At 43.4% G+C, this 23,978-nt stretch overlaps 1 protein-coding gene across 2 annotated transcripts in view; it reads left to right on the top strand.

Moving 5' to 3' along the window:
* LOC115559586 (cytochrome P450 3A27) overlaps window positions 1-8,102 on the top strand; it is a 28,338-nt gene extending 20,236 nt beyond the window's left edge. For both annotated transcript variants that reach the window (XM_030378475.1, XM_030378474.1), the window contains exons 3-13: window positions 1,197-1,249; window positions 1,591-1,690; window positions 1,854-1,973; window positions 2,103-2,188; window positions 2,598-2,740; window positions 2,863-2,987; window positions 3,155-3,236; window positions 5,730-5,890; window positions 6,322-6,548; window positions 6,965-7,127; window positions 7,298-8,102. In XM_030378475.1, coding sequence (XP_030234335.1) covers window positions 1,197-1,249; window positions 1,591-1,690; window positions 1,854-1,973; window positions 2,103-2,188; window positions 2,598-2,740; window positions 2,863-2,987; window positions 3,155-3,236; window positions 5,730-5,890; window positions 6,322-6,548; window positions 6,965-7,127; window positions 7,298-7,372 — 1,335 coding nt within the window. In that variant the 3' untranslated portion in view covers window positions 7,373-8,102. The remainder of the gene's footprint in view (window positions 1-1,196; window positions 1,250-1,590; window positions 1,691-1,853; window positions 1,974-2,102; window positions 2,189-2,597; window positions 2,741-2,862; window positions 2,988-3,154; window positions 3,237-5,729; window positions 5,891-6,321; window positions 6,549-6,964; window positions 7,128-7,297) is intronic.
* Window positions 8,103-23,978: the final 15,876 nt, after the last annotated feature.

Raw genomic sequence — 23,978 nt, forward strand, 5'->3', positions numbered from 1 at the left:
TTTATTAACTCACAACCATTACACACAGGAACACACTCCACCTGAAAAATCAACATGAACCTCTCAGTGGCAATGTCGGACACGCCAACAACACAAATACACCACCTAGGCATACCCCAACAGTGTGGTTCCGGAAGTCAAAATCCCATTAATTTTCTCCATAGAGGTTTTGATTAAAAGCCATAATGTCGTAACCATCCAAAGTATTGTAATGACCACGGGAGAGGCAGTGAATGAAGTCATGCTCAGACAGCGATTTATTTTAGTTACCTCAGCTCAAAAACCGTTGGAACACACAAGAATAATCCCCGCCAAGCAGAATCCCCACTAGAGCCCCCTCCGAGAAGGCCCGCCCCCATCTCCCAATCCCTGTGACGCTACAGTGTCTGTACCACGCGCCGTTATGTTGTGAATCGATGGTATATGCTTCTGTAGAAGCCACAAGTTAAATGGGCAACATCTAGTTTTTAGAAAAATAAGTTTTATTTGCGATGTCACTTGAAACCACTGCTCTACCCATAAAAAAAAAATTACACAACGTCTTTCATTGGTGGAGCTAACTCTTACCATGGAAACGTTAAACCCATGGACCTATTAAAGAAGGTTTAACCGCACCTGCGAAAGTCAAGTCGTCGATGATGCAGTCATTGCAGTCAGCAGCGAAGGAACGTATCATGTCGGTGACAACGCTATACACTATTTGAAACACTATACATACACACACACGCACAAACAGAATATATGACACAACTTGCATTAGAAATATAAACTATATAATAATGACAAAGGTTATAAGATGCAAGAAACGTGCTATACTATTGAGTTTGAACCACTGCAAAAAAGTTTGCAATGGTATATGGAATGAGTAGTAAGAGGAAAACAGTCTTGCACCTTTGCCTTTACTTTATTTTATCCAAATTATTTTTTAACCCGAATCAAACGTTTTATGGTCATGACTACCTTGACGAATGATTGGCTTGGTTCCAGGCTTAAAACTCTTTATATACCAATTTTATGAAAAGTAAACTGAAAAATTAATGGGAAATTTACTTCCGGAACAAGAGCTGTTCTAAAAGGGGGCGATCACTGTTACGCTCTATAGTCTGAACCCCCCCAGGATCCCTTTGTTGCGGCACACTGAACACGGCGACCACGCCCATGGTTGACATGATATCTAATGTTAATTCTTATTACAGAAAGGTCAACATTTTACCCTTGAATGCAATAAGAAATATGGAGATGTTTGGGGGTAAGTTGTTCTGACATAAATTCCTGTTCAAAGTTGTATCATGTATATTTTAAGATTGTATTGAACTTTCATAATCTCAGAAACAAAGCACCACCCTAATGCGTAATATTATTTGGACTACATAACATAATGGAGAAGAGAATAGTATTCTGGCTTGATTCAGCTATTTCAATCACCAGTAAATAAGTTTATTTTCTAGAGTTGCTGAAAATAGAATAGCATAGCATTTGATAATTTGTAAATTTAGTGACAAAACAAGTAATGAGAAATAAAATTCCAATATTTCTTAAACATTTGGTAACATTATGTGGTAAGCAGCGTTTTATGTTGTTTATGGACAGGCAGTTTGATGGACTTTCCCCCTTGTTAATGGTGGCCGATCCTGAAATGCTAAAGGTTATTTTAGTGAAGGAGTGTTATTCCACCTTCACCAACCGAAGGGTAAGAGGGGCTTTCTTATTTTTAGAATGTGTTGTTTAGGATCAAATGTTTCCCTTTCACACTTGTTTCTCAAGTTTAAACTAATTAATGCGCTTCGTCCAGATGTCAGATGACATATGGCTGAGATTTAGGATATTAACAACACATTAACCGATGTTCACAGATCTTTGCTAAAGACATTTTCGGACCATTGAAAGATGGAATTACCATGGTTAAAGATGACAGGTGGAAAAGAATTCGGAGTACCATATCGCCATCGTTTACCAGTGGAAGGCTGAAACAGGTTGTGTAACTTTGTTTTCAGTAAAGAACAAGCAATGTTTCCTTTCCAGTGAATTGTAAAGCCTGAATTACATGATGGTGGTTCAAGCGTGTAAAATCTCATTACATTTCTTTTTTCTTCTTCATTAAGGTCTTTCCCATTGTTGAACGCTATGCTGACCGACTTGTTAAAACCCTTGACACTGAAAAGCCGGACCAATCTGTGGATGTAAAAAAGTATGTTTGTTTTTAAAGTGGCACTTGTACTCAAGTTCAACAACAAACATACACACAATGTTAAATTTTATTTAACACAGCGGTTACATGAATCCATGTACTAAACCCATTTAAAAATATGAGTTTGGTGTTTGATAGTGTTGGAATATCTGTATAGTTTATAACACACAGACACACACTGCTACACACCACTACTTTACAGAAGTGTAATGGTGTTCCCTTTTTGTGAGTACAGATTTGCAACTTCTTGTGAGTTGCAAATAAATGTGGGTAATTGTGGGTAATCGGTAGGAAGGGATATAAGAATAAGACGATCATAGAACTGTGTTATTTTGATGAAGCCTTTAATACTGAGTGAACAGAAGTTGGAATTACTGGAAAAGTCACATTTCAATCACTTTCTTTTTAGATTTGTCGGCCCCTACAGCTTGGATGTAATGACCAGCGCTTCCTTCAGCATTGACACCGACACCACAGTCAATCCAGATGCTCCTCTCAGCGTTCAACTCAGAAATCTCTTGAAGTTCAAAATATGGCCTTTTTTTCTAATAAGTACGTTCTATATTCAACTATTCCTAATATTGGTGATGGAAAGAAAATGAGCAAGCGGACGCTGCCATATTATCTGCAAAACACTGGGTTTGATAAGTCACTATTATGTATTTCTCTTTCAGTGGCTTTGCCGTTTACACAACACCTTTTTAGGCTGACTGGCATCTCAGTATTGAACAAAACCAGTGTGGATTACTTCTATAACCTTGTTAGGCGCGTCCAGCATGACCACAAGGAAGATAAATCTGTAAGCCCCTTGTTTTTTTCCTACAGTTTGTAGAGGTGCAGACATTACAATTGTAGGCAGAGTGGGAGGTGGTAGGGGCAGTATTGCGACAGGACTTAAATGCTCTCCATAGGATGAAGCATCTTGTGTTAACTTTTCCCGTTTTGAGTTGTTTCTGTTCTGTTTAGGGACACAGTGATTTCCTTCAGCTGATGATTGAAAGTGAGATCCAGGAGTCTGACATTAAGGACGGAGTAGAGCCAAGTAAAGGTACGAGGATGGCCGATGATGACGTGAAATTACTAGACTACTTAATTAAGTACTAAAGAAAATGTAAAAATTGAATGCAGGTTGACACAAGAATGTGGGGAGCCCTTAACCTTCTAAAAGGTCAAGGAAAACTCACCTAATTAGCAGGGAAGAAACCTTGAAAGGGAACAGAGAAAGAGGGGTCATGAGCGTTATAGAATTTCTGGACTACCAAAGCACATTTTCTGTTATTTTGGAGATGGAGAACATTTAGGGCATTTAGCAGACACTTTTATCCAAAGTGCCTTAAAATTAGTACATGCAGAAGAAAAAGAAACAATATATTGCTGTCGGTACAGTAAGGATGGTAATAGAACCAAGTACCAAGCACTTACAATTTATAGGTGAACCCATTCCCCGTATGCAACAAAGATAGCTAGGATAAGATGCTACACAATGCTAAGTATTATTTTTACGTGCAAGGGCGTACAACATACAATAAGTGCATACATTAAGTGACAGGAAGTACACCATACATTAAGGGGTTTACTGCAATGTACTCGACAGTGACCAGTAAGTCCATGTGAGGGCAATCTTTCCCTATAATAAGGAGGAGCTCAGTCTTTTTTTTCATTTTTTATGATTTATTTCTGGAAATTACAATACAACCTCCCACCCTCCCCTTCCCAAAACAAACAGACAACTAAAGCAAATTAATACAGACATAAAAAAACAGTACAAAATAAACACACAACACAGTTAAATGCTTGCAGTGGCAGATAATATTGTAACAAAACACGGGCTGATGTGGGCACGTTGATATGGGCTTTAATGAATGTCATTAGTTATCTTATACATGAAACCCAGCTTACTACAGATCTACGGTACACACAAGGAAGAGCTCAGTCTTGTTAAGCTTCAGGTGAGTGCTGATGTCTGCCAGACATTCTGAGATGCGTGTTGCGATCAGGGTGCTGTTAGAGGAGGGGTAAGAGACGAATAGAGTGTCATCCGCGTAGCAGTGATGGCAAGAAAACATGTGATGCGATTACAAAGCCCAATGATCTAGTACATAGGGAGAACAGAAAGGGCCCCAGTATAGAGACTTGAGGGACACCTCAAGTCTCTGTGTCGAGATTGCAGGGTTCGGACAAGGTATGACCTGATTGGTGCTATTTGTCAGGAAGGATGTGAACTGAGGGAGTAGTTGATAAGGGTGATGAGGAATGGCAGGATGTCGCTCGAGGCGGCCTGGAGGAGGGAGGAGGGGTTCGGATCAAGGTTGCAGGTGGTGGCTTGGTTAAATGTAACTATTCTGTTGACACCTTCGGAGGAGAGAGGGATAAAGTGGGTAAAAACAGCTGAGGATATAGGGGAGGGAGGATTGGGGCAGTGGTAAAAGAGGAGCTGATGTCCTTCACCTTCTTGGTAAACTAAGTAACAAAGTGAGGCTGGAGGGAGGAAGGAAGTGTAGTTGGAGGTTGGCGGTGCTGCGTTCTTTTAGAAAAGGTAATCGAGTCAGGATCGCTTGTAACTCACTTTATTTGGTATAGGTTTGCTATTATATCTATGAAGCAAAAGGAGAGGAATATTATATGGACGCGTGGAGATACACTTTGTAGGACATCTGATGGATGCTTTATCTGGAGCGTTCTGGCCCCCTGGGCTATGTGTTGTGACTTTAATAATGGGCAGGCGTGGACTCTGTTTGGCTAAGCATTGGTTATGTGCTCTGTTTGGCTAAGCATGGTGATGAACTCCCGCCTCCTGGATACCCGTATGTGTACTCGGTGCTGATCCCTTGTGGCTATGTGCGGGAATTGCACTATTTTGTGGCCTTGAGTGTCTGAGTTTCTCGAACACCCTGTACCGCTTTTATCTCTAGAATTGATAGATTAGAAAGAAGCCTCTCTAGTCGCCAAGGACATATGTGGCCTGTTGGTATGAATGTGTGAATTTTTGTCACAGGGGGTTGGAGTTTGGAGTTGATTTTGATCTAGTAGATTTGGGTAGATTTGGCTGTTGACACAATGGAGGTGAAGTCTGAGAGGAGGTGAAGGTATTGAGAGATATCGTCAGGGCAGTCTGATCTCACACTGATGATCGCACTGGTCTGGAGTGGAAAGAACAGAGAGAGTCCAAAGAGGAGGAGAGGGAGGATAGCAGGTTGTTGGAGGCTTCCTCGGTGGGCAGTACAAGGAGAATTGTTTGAGAGATGGTAGTGAAGACAGGACAGTTGAATAAGTGTGTGTGGAGTAACACAAACTAGCCTTCAGCATAACTTTCTGGTTGCTTAAATTTAAACACGTCTTACAATTGCAAAACGAGATTGACACAGAAAAAAAACTGAAAACTTCCTAAATAATGTAATGAATCAACAAGAAATATGTTTTCCATCTAAAATTGACATTAAACAGCTGATTAAAATGTGACACTAATTCATGTTACATTTGTAACATTAATATTCGTAAATTCATAATACTATTTATTTTGCCTGTTTTCGTCTGTGTCCAGGTATGACTGATCCAGAGATTGTCTCCCAGGCGTTTCTCTTCATATTTGGCGGTTTTGACACCACCAGTACCACGCTGACTTACATCCTGTACAACCTGGCCTTGAACCCTGACGCTCAGCAAACCCTACAGCAAAAGATCGACGTGCACTTTTCAAAAGATGTAATTGGTTTGCTCCAATATTTCTCATGTTTTGGTGCTTGAGAAGTTTACAGTTTACAGTCAGTTTCATCATTGGTGAGGATAATAAATGCAACATGTTCCACATGAAAAGGTTAAGTAGTCTTCATAAGACTTGGGGAAGTTACAAATATGAATATATTAATTTCATTCCCCTACCGATAAATGTATTTTAGTTGAGTTTCTCTTAGTTTTGAGACTGATGGTACACATGGAATCAAATGGAGTTATGCCTTGTCACCAGCCTAGTTTATAGTTCTTCTGTTTCACTTCTTTGAAAACCATTTTCTCTATGAACTAGTTATAAATGACTCTAAGGATGATCTGCCCCTCAAGGTTGGTGGACTAGAACCCTGTGGAACTGTCAGTTACAGTTAGTAAGGATGTGATGATATCATTCTGTTTGGCCCTAGAGTCCTGTTTCCTATGAGGACCTGATGAATCTGGAGTACCTGGACAATGTGATTTCTGAGTCCATGCGGTTGCTGCCCACTGCCCCTCTAATTGACAGAGTGTGCAAAAAAACCTTCCAAATCAATGGACTCACCATCCCTGAAGGGACAGCGGTGGGGGTCCCTTTGTCAAACATTCACCGAGACCCCCGCTTCTGGACTTCCCCTGAGCTCTTCAAACCAGAACGGTATTTAGAAACTAACCGCCTATGGGATTCTCTATACAATAGTTTATATGAGATTGATGTATCTCTATCAATTAATTTGCCCTAGTTCGGGATATCTAGGCTAGTTAACAATTTGAACTTGATAGGTAACATTAGTTGACATGTATAGTGTGTGTATGGTGTGTAATATATTGTCATAGGGTCATACTATATGCCAACAAAAAATATTACTATTACCCTAGTTCCCATTCTTAAGGTTGTTAAATGTAGTTCTGCTCAATTATACCAAGCAATTCCTTCATCTGCTGGAATAAAGAATTGGTCTGATGGCTGACAACACGATGTTCCAGCTTTAGTTTGCTATACCTTCCTTCCATTATTTAACAGACACAAAAGCAAACCTGTCAGTAAGTGCTCCTGTGTTTTGTGTTTCTCAGATTCAGTAAAGACCACGGGGAGGACATCCATCCCTATGCCTACATGCCCTTTGGCCTGGGTCCACGAAACTGTGTGGGGATGCGCTTCGCTGTGATGGTCATGAAGATGGTTCTGGTGCGCCTTCTGCGGGATCACTGCGTGGAGACCTGCAAGGACACCGTTGTAAGACACACTTCTTTCCTGACTGATGCTGACACCTGGTTGATTGTGGAAACTAGGTCACACCATGTTTCTAATTGCTTCAATATCAACTTGTTGTTGATTTGGATAAAGTATCTGCCATATTTAGACATGTTACATTTCTTTCTTTCTTTCTTTCTTTCTTCCTTCAGGTACCTCTGGAGTTTAATTCGATTTTTCAGCCCAAGGAGCCGATCAAGCTTACGTTTAGTCGAAGGAAACTGTAATCCTCCATCCACGATAAAATCTGCCCAACAATTCTACCTCTTATCTTAATTTTATCTCAAAAATACTAAATATGAATTTGTGATTGTTCGACTTAATTTTCACTTTTATCTTATCGATTATATTGGACTTCTTATTGAAGTCCAATAGACAAGGACTGTGCTGCAACTATATAAATATAGGCTTGGTGTTTCATATGATGCAATTAACACTGAGTTAAGATAAGGAAAACAGTACTAACGGATTTTATAACACATTTGAAGAGAGACATCATTTAATTTCGTTGTGCTTTTGCACATATTAATTGGCTTTCATTTTGATCATGTTGCATAGCTTTACCACCTTTCTATATTGGAATAGTTTGCATGCTATCCACTGTTTTTTGTTCAAGACCAGTTGGAAAGATACGTTTATTTTACAATCCCATTTATTTTTTGGAGTCTAAAACATATATGCAGTATAATTGATTGTTTAAACCATGTGTGTACATAAATTATGTATTTTAATTTGAATAAGTGGTAAATCATTAGTGACCGAAAATGCACACAGCCGGATAAAAACATGTTTCCCTTGCTCTTGAGTTGGGTCAAAGCCTGTATGACTCAGCAGTAAGGACTGTAATCTTACATGCAGATAATGGGAAATGACAAAACACATGATACAAAGTGTGTGCCAAAGTGTGACCCTACAGATCTGAACTGCATTAAACTATTATTAACACTGTACCAAAAATGTATCATGTTGAAATTTGTGTGACTGAAAGGAACGGTGATGAGATTCTCAAATTCGTGTCATGTCGTGTCACACATCACATTCTGCGATCTGACCTGAAGAGCTATTGGAGCTGTACCCCAGTAAATGTCCACTAGATTGAGCCAGATAAGAAAAATAGAAACTGGAATTTTGGCTACATTGAGTGTGTAAACTAAATATGTCGTATAATCGTCTAAACCACGGTGGTGACATAATTTAAAACCAGACGAACAGCTCTCGAGACATTGAACTTCGCAGTGGTCACTTTGGTCTTGCATTAGTGCTTTATGTCGCTTTTTATACCACAAATGTCGAGATCATGACATGCACACAGACTCATTGAAAACTGCCATTAGTCTGGAATAGAGCATGGAAACCCGACCCAAGCCCGACGGTACCCGACGGGCCGGGCCGGGTCGGGTTGGGACAAATATTTAGAAATTATGGTCGCGTTTGGGTCAGGCTCTGTCACATCTGCGCAAGGCGTTGGAGTTGGCATGGTGGTGCTTTTATGTTGACGTTCATTTTACTTTGGTGTTGACGTTAATTTTACTCTTGCGTCATTTTGTGGAATTTATCAACAGATTTTTCGACAAAATGTGCAGTCGTCTGTTCTTCTTTTAGTGGAAATATCCCGTCCAGTTAGGTTAATACTGTCTAGATAGTGTTATTAACAGACCGTTCTACATCTGCTGCAGCCTTCTTTGTTGTTGAAAATGCCTGTACAGCGCAGCGTATTTATCCTACCTCATGTAAGACACACGGTTGTGATTGGTCGGTATATTTTGTACCGAGCAGAAATCTTTTTGCTCATGTTATTTAATTTGTTAATAATATACCCCTATATTATGTGGATTACGACCTATTTTTGTAGCCAACTTTATAGTACACCGATGTGATTGGTTGTTTCATTTGTTTCTGTATAGAAGTGCAAGCAAGCACAAGCTAAGCACATGCCATGGCTGCTGATGATGTACCGAGCTGTGAAGAAATTAATAAACAGAAAAAGGAAGAGATGTAAGACGTGATTCTTTATCAACATGACAGACGAACATGAAAACGCAACAGGTTATGGGCCCAGACGTGATACAAGAGGAGGAAGATGGCAAAGGTAAGTCTTCAACGGAGATGAAAATAATTTTGAACTGTCGGAAGCGAGGTTTCTCGGCCACATGCGAATGCTCGGCTTGAAGGACACAATACTCTCAACGGATGATCCAGATCCAGAAAAGAACGAAGAATGCTACGCGGAACTAATTAAATTCCTGGATGATAAAAGCCTATCGTTGGTGATGAGAGAGGCGGCTGATGACGGCAGTAAAGCCTTGCAAATATTAAGGAGCCATTACGCCAGTCAGGATAAGCCCAGAATTATTGCCCTATACACAGAACTAACTTCATTAAAAAAGGAGTCGGGAGAAACTGTGACAGACTACATCATCCGAGCTGAAAAGACAGTCACTTCGCTAAGAAATGCAAAAGAGGAGATAATAGCCATGATTCTGAAGGGACTTCCAGAATCATATAAACCGTTCGCCATTCATACGACGCAGAGCAGCGAGGAATTAACGTTTATCCAGTTTAAAAGTAAACTACGAAGCTGTGAAGAGACAGAAAAGTTCGACACTAAAACAAAATCGGACAATGTAATGAAAGCAGACATGTCGTCTATCGTTTGCTATGGATGTGGAAACCATGGCCATATGTAGAAAGAGTGCCGCCAAAGAAGTGCGCCAAAATGGTGCAACTACCACAGAAGCTCCACACACAGTGACGAGACATGCAGGAGAAAAACAAATCACAAAGATGATGTCAAACAAATCGCGGATGGACAAAAAGACCAAGAGGAAGAACAAACATTCGTATTCAAGGTCAGTCAAAAATTCCTCCCGGACAATATTAAAAGTAACGGACTAATGGTAGATTGTGGAGCAACATCACACATCATCACTGAGGAAGACGCATTTGCAAAATTTGACGAGACTTTTAATCCAGCTGATGGAACCAGGATGAACAACGTGGCATTGAAACGAGGGGACGCAGAGGTGTGTTTGCAGGACAGAGAAGGAAGATGCAGCAAGGTCACACTGAAGAAGGCCTTATTCATTCCGTCATATCCACAGGACATATTCTCTGTGAAAGCAGCTACGACTAATGGAGCCACGGTGACATTCCAAGAGGGACGGGATGAACTGATTCACAAAGACTGTTTTCCCCATAGAGGTGCACGAGAGACTGTACTACTTGAAAATGGTAAATAACAAACGATGTGTTACAAATTCAGTTAATGATATGATGTCCACTGACATAGTGAGTTTATCTTGTGATGTCAAAACATGGCAGGAGATTTTGGGACACTGCAATATTAATGATGTGTTAAAATCACCAAATGTGCTAGAGGGTATGAAGATCACAGGTAACACCAAGATAGACTGCAATGTGTGCACTGAGGGAAAATTCAGCCAAAGCAAAAATAAGAGAGCCGGTGCAAAAGCTAGTGCGCCCCTGGAGCTGGTACATACAGACTTAGCAGGCCCCATTGAACCAACTTCCCGAGATGGATATCTCGGGAAGTTGAACAGAGATGGCAGAACAGAGATGCTATTTCATTCACAGATGATTTTTCAGGAGCTGTGTTAGTTTACTTGCTTAAAACCAAAAGTGACACGACCCTATTTACAAAGAAATTCCTTGCAGACAGTGCGCCATATGGCAGGGTCAAGTGTATAAGATCAGATAATGGCACTGAATACACAAGCGATATTTTTCAGTCACTGTTAAGGGAAAAGGGTATAAGACATGAAACGTCATCCCCATACTCTCCCCACCAAAACGGTACAGCCGAGAGACAGTGGAGAACCCTGTTTGAGATGGGGAGATGTCTCTTATTAGAGAAAGGCATAGGCGTTGATTACGCCGGGGACGTCGGGGACGCGTCCCCACCAGATTTTGTCAAGATTCATTTTGTACCCACCACTTGTAAAAAATAAAATAAAAAAATAAAATAAAAATCGAGTTGAATTATTATGGATTGCTACACGGGTCTGCACAATGCTGTGGAACGCTCCGTTAACTTGCATGGGCTCTTCATAAGGTATTGTGACGACCCCACCACTCCACTAGGGGCCTCTGTGTTCTTTGCTGCTTTGCTCTCCCTTTGCAGGTTCCAGGTCGTGGGAGGGTCATCTTCTTGATGAGACACCTGGGCTGGTGTGGTGCTATATAAGGCTCGCCCTTCTGCAGATCTGGGCTGGCTCTTGCTGATGCAGCCATTGCTTTTGTTCTATTTGTTTGACACACTTTCACACACATGCTTACACTACTGCTTACTGACATTTATATATATATGTTCGGTTGTTTATGGTCTTGTTTTGTGAATAAATGTAAGATAATTTCACTCTTTAGTCTGGTCTCCCATCTTTGCCACAGTTAAGAGCCAGGCTGTGACAAGTGGGGGCTCGTCGGTTTTCTGGTTGACCGGGGTTTGTATTTGTGTAGTTTGTAAGATCCGTTAGGTTTTACGTTAGTGAGCGGTTGTAGCTTGTTAAGTTCAGTGATTGGTGAATGACTTCACATTCTGTTGACGCGGGAGACTTGGACTAGAGGGTAAGCAATCCATTTTGTTTTGGTTAATTTAAGTGGCTGTAACAGGAGGAACTTGTGCTAAAGGTAGTGTTTTCTGTGCTTTGTCCTATGTGTGATCATTAGAGTTGCCGTTGTTTTGTCCCTGATAGGTGAAGAGCAACTTCCCTTGGAAGATTGCTGGGGGGTTTTGTAGTGTGGTGTTAAATGTGGCTGGAGCAGTACTCTCGGGAGCACGTCCCAAGCTGCTGGTGGGGTCGGCAGTTACTGCTTGCTTCACCGGGCTTGCGGGTTTCAGTGCGTAAATACCCACCGCAAAAACGCCTGAAGACTAGGGGGGCAGTTAGTTAGTTGGTTAGTTTTGATTAGGCAGTTAGAGGGACAAGACCACGGTAACGGTTTGGTTGTACTGGAGCTGAGAATGGCTAGTGTGGAGGATTTTTTGCGAGCTCCATCAGAGGAGTGGTTGGAGCGCTGCTCACGTGAACAGTTAGTGAAAATTGCTGAGTATTATGAGTTGGATGTTGGGGATAAAAGAATGAAGGAAAACATTAAGGCAATTGTGAAAGCTAATCTGTTTAAAACAGGGGTTCTCGGACCTCAATTGCAGGTTGCTGGTGCCGGGCTGGATGTGCTTTTGCGTGAAGTTGGTTTGGCGTTTTGGCAGAGGAGGGAGTTGCTTCTTCTGGGAACGGGAGAGAGCGAAAATGGAACGAGAGAAATTCGTTGTGGAGCGGAAGCGACTTGAGTTGGAAGATCGTAGGCTGAGTTTGGGTGGATCTGAGACAGGGGTGAGTTTTTCTCCAAGGGTCTCTGGTCTATTTGATGTTGCGGGTAGCTTGCGGTTGGTTCCTCAGTTCTGTGAGCGTGACCCAGACATATTTTTTTCACTCTTCGAGCGTGTGGCCGAGAGTAGGGGGTGGTCCGACTCCGATCGCACTTTACTTTTGAAGTGTGTGTTGACGGGTAAGGCACAGGAAGCGTACTCTGCTCCAACTATAGTTGAGAGTAGAGAATATGCGACAGTTAAAGCTGCAGTGTTGCGCTCATATGAGCTTGTACCTGAGGCATATAGGCAGAGGTTCCGGACATGGGAGAAGTCGAGTAGGCAGACACATGTTGAGTTTGCGAGGGAGCAGTGTACTCATTTCAGTCGCTGGTGTTCTGCTGTGAAGGTAGATACTTATGATGCTCTATGTGACCTGATTGTTCTGGAACAATTTAAAAACTCTTTTCCTAGTCATATTGCTGTTCATATCAGTGAGCATAAAGTGAAGACTGCCGCAGAAGCTGCCACCCTAACAGATGAGTATGTGCTCACACACAGGATTGAACGCGAGTATAGCGTTGGGGATAACCGGAGCGATGCCAGGTTGCTCAGTACTGCAAGTAAGTGGGAGGAAACGCATTATCATGGCCTGAGTAAACCGGGGCGTTCTGTGCAGGGTCGAGTGCCATTTGACTTGGGGAATGTGTGCAACTTCTGCAAAGGACAGGGGCATTGGAAGGCTGACTGTCCCAAAGCTGGACGTGGGAAGGAAGGAGTACAGGTTAAGGTGGCTGCGTGTGCTACCTCTGGGCCATATGTCGGGCTTATTTCTTGTCAGCAGGTGGAGGCTGAAGTGAAGGAGTCGTTCTCTGCTTTTCTGTCTGATGGGTGTGTGTCTTTGGTGGGCGGCGACAGTTCTGTACCTGTAAAAATCCTAAGGGATACTGCTGCTTTTAATTCATATATTGTGAGTTCGGTGTTGCCGTTTTCTCATCAATCTGATACAGGGGATTATGTCCTCATGAGAGGCATGAGTTTGACAGTGTCACCTGTTCGATTACACAAATTTGTGTTAAACTGTGGTTTGGTCCAGGGTGAGGTTGCTATGGGAGTGCGCCCCGCATTGCCTATTGATGGCGTAGATATCATTCTAGGGAATGATCTGGCAGGCAGTCGTGTGTGGGCTAAGAGTTCTCCACCGCCAATTTTGACTTCTTCCCCCTTGGTTACAGGAGAGCTGGATGAAGGTGCTCGAGTGTTTCCTTAGGTGTTTACAGCTTGTGCAGTAACACGGGCCATGCGCCATGCTGAACGGGGCCTTGACCAGATTGAAAAGACTGACAAGGAGACATTCCCAGTGTCTTTTCCTGATCCTCTTTTGTCTGTTTCCTGCAGTGACCTCATGGCAGAACAGAGAGCAGATTCATCTTTGACATCACTGTATGACAGGGTTGTCACTGTTGCAGATGGAAGGAGCGCTGCTAATGGTTATTTTGTGCAGGATGGATTGTTGGTGAGGAAGTGGATGCCGCATGGTGACAATTTTGTTGGTGATCCAGTTTTGCAGGTTGTTGTCCCTTCTAAATTTCGCACTGAGGTTCTGAAGGCCGCCCATGATCACTGTGGGCATTTGGGAGTGCGTAAAACATATTTATATGTTTTGCGTTACTTCTTCTGGCCTTGTGTGAAGGGCGATGTGGCCAGCTACATTAGAACATGTTCTACATGTCAGCTAACTGGGAAACCAAATCAGGGAATTAAGCCAGCTCCACTGTACCCTATACAGGTAAAAATGAAGCATCTGTATGACCGGAAAGCTGAGCAGCATCAGTTTAGTCCTGGTCATCGCGTGTTAGCTTTGTTGCCTTTGGTGACTTCTCCATTTCAAGTGAAATTCACTGGTCCTTTCACAGTGTTGCGGCAGGTTTCAGAGCAGAACTACTTGTTGTCAACACCTAAACGTAGGAAATCGACTGAACTTTGCCATGTTAATCTGCTGAACCCTATTTTGAGCGTGCGCCACCGGTTTCTGATTCTAGTGGAAGGAGCAGGACCGGTCGGTTAGGTCAGTTTCGGTGATAGCCACAGTGGAAAGCTGTTCTCCACAGCATTGGGTAGTGCAGGAGGATGATGGTGTGACCCCACCGGATGAGAGTTTGCTGCGAGGCCGGTTAAAAACTCTGAGACGCTGTGTAACGTAGACACATAATCCGTCACATAAAAGGCTCTGGAAATGTTGTGGCGGATGCTTTGTCGAGAACTCCTCGCACTTAGATTCACTTGTAATGTTGCATTTACCTGGTTTCATGGCTCTTTGCTGTACTCTTAAACTGCTTCTCCAGGCGCCGGGAGTTGAACTGGATGAACTGGATTATTTGAGGGTGGTTTTGCATGCAACTCTGACGTCCCCCAGCTGGTGGGGAGCCACTGCATGTCCTACACTTATTACATTTTGTGTAGTTGTGGCTGGTCGGCATTCCTGGTGGGAATCCCGTTTTTAAGGGGGAGGGTGTGACGACCCCACCACTCCACTAGGGGCCTCTGTGTTCTTTGCTGCTTTGCTCTCCCTTTGCAGGTTCCAGGTCGTGGGAGGGTCATCTTCTTGATGAGACACCTGGGCTGGTGTGGTGCTATATAAGGCTCGCCCTTCTGCAGATCTGGGCTGGCTCTTGCTGATGCAGCCATTGCTTTTGTTCTATTTGTTTGACACACATTCACACACATGCTTACACTACTGATTACTGACATTTATATATATGTTCGGTTGTTTATGGTCTTGTTTTGTGAATAAATGTAAGATAATTTCACTCTTTAGTCTGGTCTCCCATCTTTGCCACAGTCAAGAGCTGGGCTGTGACAGTATAAATTGAGTGTCAAGGAAAACACAGGACTTTTTGCCTATGACGTCATTGGTATCACTCCTCAAGTAGTCCGGTAACTTTTCAACCCTGCGTCTTCGGTTGCTAAGCGACGTCAACGTCTTTGGCGGGCTATTTCTCTGCTGATCAACACTACGAATGCTGGTAACAAATAAATGGTAACAAGCCACACCATGTGAAGTCATTTTTTCGTTTTGGCATGTAGACGTGTAATAAGCGGGATGATGTATAGAACGTCGCCGGTCGAAATTAAAGGGCAACTTCACCCATTTCACTTAAGCTTTGTATCGTTAGAAACCCACTCATATTTTTGAATGGTCGAGCATCATTCCCTTATTTTCTGGAGACTGGAGAGATCCGTATCAATCTCCAACACTTCCTGTTTATAATGACGCAATATGACGATTTCTGCGTACAAGAAAATAGGAAGTGTAAGTGGGGATGATTCTCGTAAGACTACAACCACTAGTCCCACCCCCCACTAGGGCCCACTGACGCTACAGACCTATTAGAGCAGTGCCAGTGGGTGGGACTTCACCAGCAGAAACTAACATACACAGCGTCTAAAGCTAAGCTAACAGAGGCTGTTGATAAAACTGAAGTACAATGGCGGAGGGTACTGGATCTGACATAGAAGATGGCACCATGCAAAAGTTCACCACTTCGAAAGAAATACAAACAAGGACTACCGTATTTTCCGCACTATGAAGCCCAATCAGACCAAAGATTCACCTTGCAACGAGGCGGTTTTAGAACGTGGCAGTGGCGGTGTGAACAGGTCGTTGCAAAGAGTCGCAAGGAGTCGCCAGAGATTGAACATGTCAAATCGCAAAGTCCAGTTTTAGAACGCGGCGATTTAACTATTTCTCTTCAGCCAATCACAGCACAGAACAACTTGTGCGTTACAGCCTTACTCTGTCCCGGTACCGTACTGTCCACTCCAGCATAAAAATATCAGATTGAAATATCCGATATCCGGTGAATGACAAAACACAGTAACTCTAGCCTACTCTCAAGCAAAATAAAAATAAAACTAATTGCAAACCTAACTAATCGCAAACCTAACTAATCCAACCTAACCTACGCAAATGATGCTGTTGCGGCTCTCAGCTGTGCCAGAGCGTTCACAGTTGCTAGGGAAACCACCTAGCGTCGCAGCCCGTTGCAGCCAGTGTGAACGGCCCAGTTTTAGAACGTTGCAGCCCGTCTCGTCGCAAGGAGTTGCGAGTTGCAAGCCGTTGCAAGGTGAATCTTTGGTCTGAACTAGGCTTTAGGCGCACCGGATTATAAGGCGCACCTTCAATGAATGGCCAATTTTAGAACTGTTTTCATATATAGGGCGCACCGGATTATAAGGCGCATAGAATAGAAGATACTGCAGTCAAACGTTTGACTGGGGTTGCGTTATGCATCGACTAGATGGAGCTGTGCTAAAGGGAATGTCAACAAAACAGTCAGATAAAGTCAAACTTTATTAAGCGTTCTGACAACTCCATTCACTCCCATGGTAACGATGTTCAAACGTTAATGTGCATATTAACAATATCTCCCAGCCTTGTTCAGTTGTAAACACGTAAAAGAAACACAGTCTGATACCGCTAATTCAAACTTTAGTGCATAACTTAACATTGTTCAGTTACGTATAACACGTAAAGCTCACTTTTTCAGTTCATTCCCCGTCCACGAATCCCTCGAATTCTTCTTCTTCAGTGTCCGAATTGAACAGTTGGGTGATTACGGCATCCAACATGCCCGGCTCCCTCTCGTCATTATCCGAGTCAGTGTCGCTGCTGTTGCCTGGCAGTTCAGTGATTATTCCTGCCTTCGTGAAAGTTTGGAGCACAGTTGAGACTGTTATATCAGCCCAGGCATCCAAGATCCATTGGTAGATAGTGGCGTAAGTCGCCCGGCGCTGTCTCCCCGTCTTGGTGAACGTGTGTTCGCCTTCTAAGGCCCCGTCCACACGAAGCCGATTTTTTTGGTGAAACCGCATAAGTCTTGTCCGTTCGGCCGACCGTCCAGACGGAGCCGGCGAATCCGGTGCCCGAAACCGCACATTTCTGAAACCACCCTCGGAGGTGGTTTCCAATCTATCCGGACCTATGCAGTTTCGTGTTAGGATTCGTGTGGACGTCTGTGATGCTTGATGGCAGTGGCTCCCCACCAGCTGGGGGACGTCAGAGTTGCGTTGAATTTTTTATTTATTATTTTATTTGTATTCTTTTTGTAGCTTTAAATAAAGCCCCTTGATAAATGTAATTACTAAGTGTACATTAAATAGTATTTCTGCTCAATTTAAAAGGTTGAGTCTCCTCGTGACTGAATGTTTGTATACAGCGCGCAGGCTTGATGCGCTCCACTTTTTTCTGTGGAGAACCAGCGCCTTGAATATTTACTACAGCGTTTCTACAGCTCGATGCGGTTTCGAAATGACTCCGGCTTTACGGAGTGCGCCTTATAGTCTTTACGAAGTGCGCCTTACAGTGCGTAAAATACGGTAATTCACTGAGTTCACCAACTAATACCTCTCACTAGAAATGTTGTGTGAAATGATTTTCAAGCAGTCTTGCAATATCAGCTTGGTAGATGGAACAGCGAGGTGTCCGATAGGCGGAGATCTAGATCAGTGGGAGTGGCCAGCGAAGCTGTGCATCGTGGTGCATGGTGGGAGTTGTTGTCTTCAATCCACAAGCACCAAAAAGTCACTTTCTGCCTTTTCTCAGTCAAGACGGCACCAAATTAGAATTTTATTTTATTATTTGACTACATATAGGACCCAATTTCAATACATGTTCATGAAACTGGAATATGTATTTAAGAAACTGGAATATGGAACATGTTGGCATCAAACTTGCATCTGTGTCAATGATAGCATCGCCACGTCATGGACACAGGCTGATAACACCCAAGCGGAGGGAGCCCCAGCCCCCCCCCCCCCCCCTGTACTGATAGTAGTCCTGAGTATTACTGAGACAAAAAAGGGTTCAGCCGTAGACAAAGTATAAAGGACGTTTCACATAATCTGCTGAACCCAAGGTTGCCTACGTCAAAACATGGCAACTTTTGCATTCCTGCTGTAACCACTAAGACTGTAAACAAAGGGAAACTTAGACACACTGCTAACCTCACAAATCTCATACATATTGCCTCCAAACCAAAAACAACCTTAAAGCCTATCAACAATACCATCAGGATGGGTCTACTTAATGTTAGGTCTCTTAATAACAAATAATTTTTAGTTAATGATTTTATTACCACCTCTAAACTGGATTTTATGTTTTTAACTGAAACATGGCTGGAACAAAATAACAGTGCAACCGTTCTGATAGAGACAGCTCCTCCCAACTATAACTTTTTTGATGCATGTAGATCTGGAAAAAGAGGTGGAGGGGTTGCTGTTATATTTAAAAATGTTTTTCAGGGGAAACAGATGTTATTTGGTGATTTTCCATCATTCGAATATCTTTGTGCTGTATTGAAATGCTCCCCCAGAGTTCTATTAATTATTTACAGGCCACCCACATACTCTGCAAATTTTTTCGATGACTTCACAGAATTATTGTCTAGCATCTCCACAGACTTTGACTGTCTAGTTATAACTGCTGACTTCAATTTTCATACTGATGATTTGAATGACAAGTGTGCAGAAAAACTTTTTACCATTTTGGACACATTTGAACTGTCTCAACATGTGAAAGAGACTACTCATTGTAAGGGGCACACTCTAGACCTGGTTATCACAAATGGCCTCAATGTTTCTGATCTCTCTGTGACTGATCCTTCCTTGTCTGACCACTTTTGTGTTTTCTTTAATATATATTTTATTCCCGACATGCAGACAAAATCAAATACTGTCAAAAAACGGTATATCAATGAAGAATCTTATGCACTTTTTAAAAAGGCCATCTCCTTACTAGGGGTGGGTATTGCCAAAGAAGTCACGATTCGATTCGTATCACGATTCACATGCCACGATGCGATTATATCACGATGCATCGCGATACTTGAATTATTGCGATGCATTGCGATGCATTGCGAATTTTCACTGAACACTGTTAAAAAAAAATTAAGCCATTACCAGTGGCTGACTGGCTGTGTATGATCTGGATAGTGTGTTCAATTGATAACGCAAAGCAACTCAATTCATACATAGCTGTATTTATTGAAACGACTATTACTGGATACACTGACAAGAAGTGCTAAGGATCTATAAAACTTAAAATAACAAAATAAGGATAATCAGTGCCGTTTACATGGCCTCAGTGGTCCTTTAAACCAATGAAATGAAAACATTCAAACATTTCCCCTTTTGGAAGTAGCTGCCATTATAACAACAATATCATTTCATAAACATAAGAGGACAAACTGATGCCACAAAAAGTGAATAGGCTTTATAAAACTATATATAAAAAAATAAATAATATATATATTTTTTTAATTATTCATTTTTTTAAATTAATAATCGATTCTTGGCGTCAACAATCGATGCAGTAGATCGTTAAAATTAGAATCGCGATGCATCGTCATGACGATTATTTGGCACACCCCTACTCCTTACTACCACCTCTCAACCCATGTTCTGCTGATGATCTTGTAGAAAACTTTAATTTGAAAATTTTGAAAGTCATGGATGTCATTGCACCTTATAAGGTTAAAACAATTTCTGGAAAGCAAAAGGCACCCTGGAGAAAAGCTGCTTCTGTAACAGCACAGAAAAAAGAATGCAGGAAGGTTGAATGCATCTGGCGTAAAACAAAACTTCATATTCACCATGATATCTACTAGTGATGCGCGGGTCAGGTTTTTTTAACACCCGCCCCAACCCAACCAGTTAGGAGATCTGAACCGCCCCGCCCAGCCCGCAAAAATATGCGCCGATAATGACCCAAACCCGAGTCATTATCATTCTCTTGTTCTGAATGAGCTTGTGTGGAGGAAGGCTTGTTAGGCTGTGGAGCCAACCCACGGCATGAATGCCGAAGTAGGTTCGATGTACCTGTTTTATGCCCGTCGTATTTGTACAGAATCTCACACTCAAAGCAGACAACGTAGTCTGTAACGGTGACATCGGACAAGACGATGCTTCCAAATTCTTCCCAAACCTTGCTTTTTTGGCCTTTTTTAACTTTTCTCCAATGAAGTTAGCCATGTCTTCATCGGAGATCTCTAAGAGGTTTTAGCGGTGTAAACAACTACGGATACCATATAGGGAAAAACTATTTGATTAAGCAGAAGGAACGCTGCCGCCTGGTGGTCGTTGATTGAGAATTAGTGATTTCAGACTTTGACCCAAACCCGCCCGCAACCGCAATATTTTATCAATATCAAACCCAAACCCGCCCGACCCACGGGTGACCCGCGGGTGTCCGCGGGTCACGGGTCGACCCGCGCATCACTAATATCTACAAAGAGAGCCTCCGTGCCTACAATTTAGACTTAAAAAGTGCTTGAGAAACATTTTTCTCCAATATCATTAAAACCAATACTTATGATGCAAAAACCCTATTTGCAACTGTTGACAGACTGACCAACCCCCCAACACAAATTCCACCTGATCTCCATTCCACGCAGAAATGCAATGAGTTTGCAGCTTTTTATACTGATAAAATTGGAGGCATCAGACACGCCATCAATATCTCCACTTCAAACAAAAATGTTGGACTACCACCCTGTTCAGGCAAAAGTAATGTGGCAGGGATGGCATGCTTTAATGTTATAGACTCTAAAACTCTTGTGGAAACTATTACACAACTAAAGCCATCCACCTGTTGCCTTGATTCTTTACCTACCTGCCTAAAAGGTTGCCTTGCCTTGCCTTGCCTTGCCTCCACCGTTGAAATGCTCCTTTAAGCCCCTTCAGTGGGAAGCAAGACACCTTCGCTGCGTGTCACTGTCCTGTTCGCCCTGTCGGGGCTTATTTTCCCGATAATGACCGGCATTCTATACATTATCCCGTACTTATTACACGGCTCTTCTCAATGCTGTTGACTACATTCGTATTCGGTTGCTAAGCGACTTCAACGACTTTGGCGAATTATTTCTCTACTGATCAACGCTACGAATGATAACAAATACATTAGAAAAAGACACACTGTGTGAAGTTATTTTTTCGATTTGGCAAGTAGCAATTACTAATAATACCAATACTCTTTGGCAGGGATGATGAGGCATCAGACAATCAAGTCATTTTAGCCTGAATACATTTAACCTGCTCTGAAACACCAGAGCAGGTTGCTAGTAGGCCTACCATGGACAGTATCAGAACGATAACCTGTTTAACTAAATGGATGTGGTAGGCTACACCACGGGATACATCTGCAGACCACTGCCACATAAATAAAGGTAAGACGCGATATTTATTGCTTAAGATTTGCTGGTGCTGTGGCGAGGTCCTTTGTGTTTTCTGCACTCAAGTCGTCGGCTGTTTTAACTTGCAATTGATAGTCGGCGGAGTCAGTCTCTTGTTGACATAAAGTGACTTTTGTGAAAATTATATTTAAAAAAAAAAACATGAATGAGACATAGAGAGTAAGCAAGTGGTATAAATATTGGTTGGATGTTTTCGAGACATATATTGTTTATTTCAGGGATTTTCACAGCGTCTTGACGGGGAATAAATTATGCTCAGGGCCGGCTTGCAGACGCCTCGCGGCCGCTCACAACTGTGGGCCGGTCCAACTGACTTCGCAGACCGCTACACAATTGTGGGCCGGCCCACCTGAACTCGCTGGCCGGCCGGCCGACCGGGAAATCTCCCGATCGTCCCGACGGCCACTCCGCCTCTGCGCCCCACTACATATGTTTCATTCACATTAGAGTGGAGGTCATTCAACCGCAAAGCGCATATCTAACCTCAATTGTTTGGCTATCGTGCTTGCCTGCATGGTTTGCGCTTGGGCCAAGTCCTCCCATCAACCTCCTGCTGGTCTGTTACGCCCCCTTCCTGTTCCTGGTCGGCCCTGGTCTCACATTGGCCTTGATTTTGTGACTGGTCTTTCTCCCTCTATAGAGGGAGAAAGACAACCTCTCTCTCTCTGACAGCAGCTGCTCGCTCCACCTTCCCTCTGTCACCTGGAATTTATTAGATTTTAATGGCTATATCAGATTTCCCTGAACGATAAATAGCATGGCAACAACCTCTGAGGACTCATTACTCAACCAAGCTACAAAGACAATCATCCATCTAAAAAATGAAATTCAAAAACTCACTGACACGCTGCGAGAAAAATAAGCTCTCCTGTCCGGCCTCATGGATGTAGCTGCCAGGCAATCCAAGCGGCTGGCATTCTTCACTGCTAGCATGCAGGACACGGTACACTGGGATCCCGCCAACTATTCCCAGTCCTGTTCCCCACCGCACATACGTGGGCATCCAAGGAAATTAGCGTAGGCTAGTGAGGCATCACCACCTAGCCTGGAAACCTTAAACCGCTTTGCACCGCTACCTATTGATGATCCTCCGGCGCCGTCCTCTACCCAGGCTGTTGGCTCCACGGATGGTGACCTTTCCGGCCTGGCCCTCCATCGGTCGAGTGCAGATCCGCGGACGTCGGCTCCTCCACTGGCCTCGACTCACCATCAGGCTGACGACGCCTCGCCTCCATCAACTCAGCCGGGCACATCGAGTGCCGTTGCAACGATGAATGCCCCTCCACTGCCCACCCTGGATCGAGCAACTTCAAAGTCCGCTACACAGCCAGTGAAACCACCATCCGGCTTCTGACCCTCGCTGCAACTCACGGCTGGACAAGCTGACACCTGTCCAGGTGCCAGTGTGAACCCCTTTTCCACTGGGTCTGCAGCAAATCGGTCATCCTCTCGCCAGTCGCTCCTGAAGGAGGCCGTCAGGCGTTCGCAAGCTCTCTCTGCATCAGATGCCGCTGAACACATCACCAGCCAGCCAGCCAGAGACCCCAGCCGGGGTCCTCCTCAATCGGGATCAACTGGTGTTCGGTGTGGGGAGTCCTCCACCCAGCAGCTGGCCGTGCCTTCTCTGTCGGGTGCCTCGTCGGATGGGGGCAGTGGGCTCTCTTCTTCAGGTGAGGGCTTTCAGCCGACACCGCTGTTTCCTCCAACTACCCTCATAATCGGCGACTCTATTACCAGGCATCTGCGCTTTGTGAACGTTATCACGCGTTGTTTGCCAGGCGCCTTGGTAACTGATGTCCTGGTTAAGCTCCTGGAAATGCTGCCTTCTCTTCTCTTCATCTTCAATCACTAGGATTATTGTCCATGTCGGGTCAAATGACTGCCCATTGTAAATCAGAGCCCATGAAAAATTATTTTAATGCTCTCATTGGCTTCCCTAGGCAGTGTGGCAAAACTGTTTTTATCTCTGGGCCAATTCCTATACTAGGACACGGCGACGAACGTTTTAGTAGACTTTTAAGCTTAAACACTTGGCTGCAGGCCACTTGCTGGGGAAACAACGTGGGATTTATTGACAATTTCGATGCATTTTGGAATAGAGAGTCACCCTACTCGAGGGATGGTTTGCATCCGAGCGCAAAGGGCTCACGCGTGTTAGCGGCAAACTGTCGCTACACAGCGACACACCATCACCATGTCCGTCTCCGAGAATGACTACCTCCGTCGGCCACCCAGCCATTTCCGATGGAGTCGGCG

Source organism: Gadus morhua, chromosome 15 (assembly GCF_902167405.1).
Source record: "Gadus morhua chromosome 15, gadMor3.0, whole genome shotgun sequence".
In the NCBI taxonomy this organism is placed as follows: Eukaryota; Metazoa; Chordata; class Actinopteri; order Gadiformes; family Gadidae; genus Gadus; species Gadus morhua.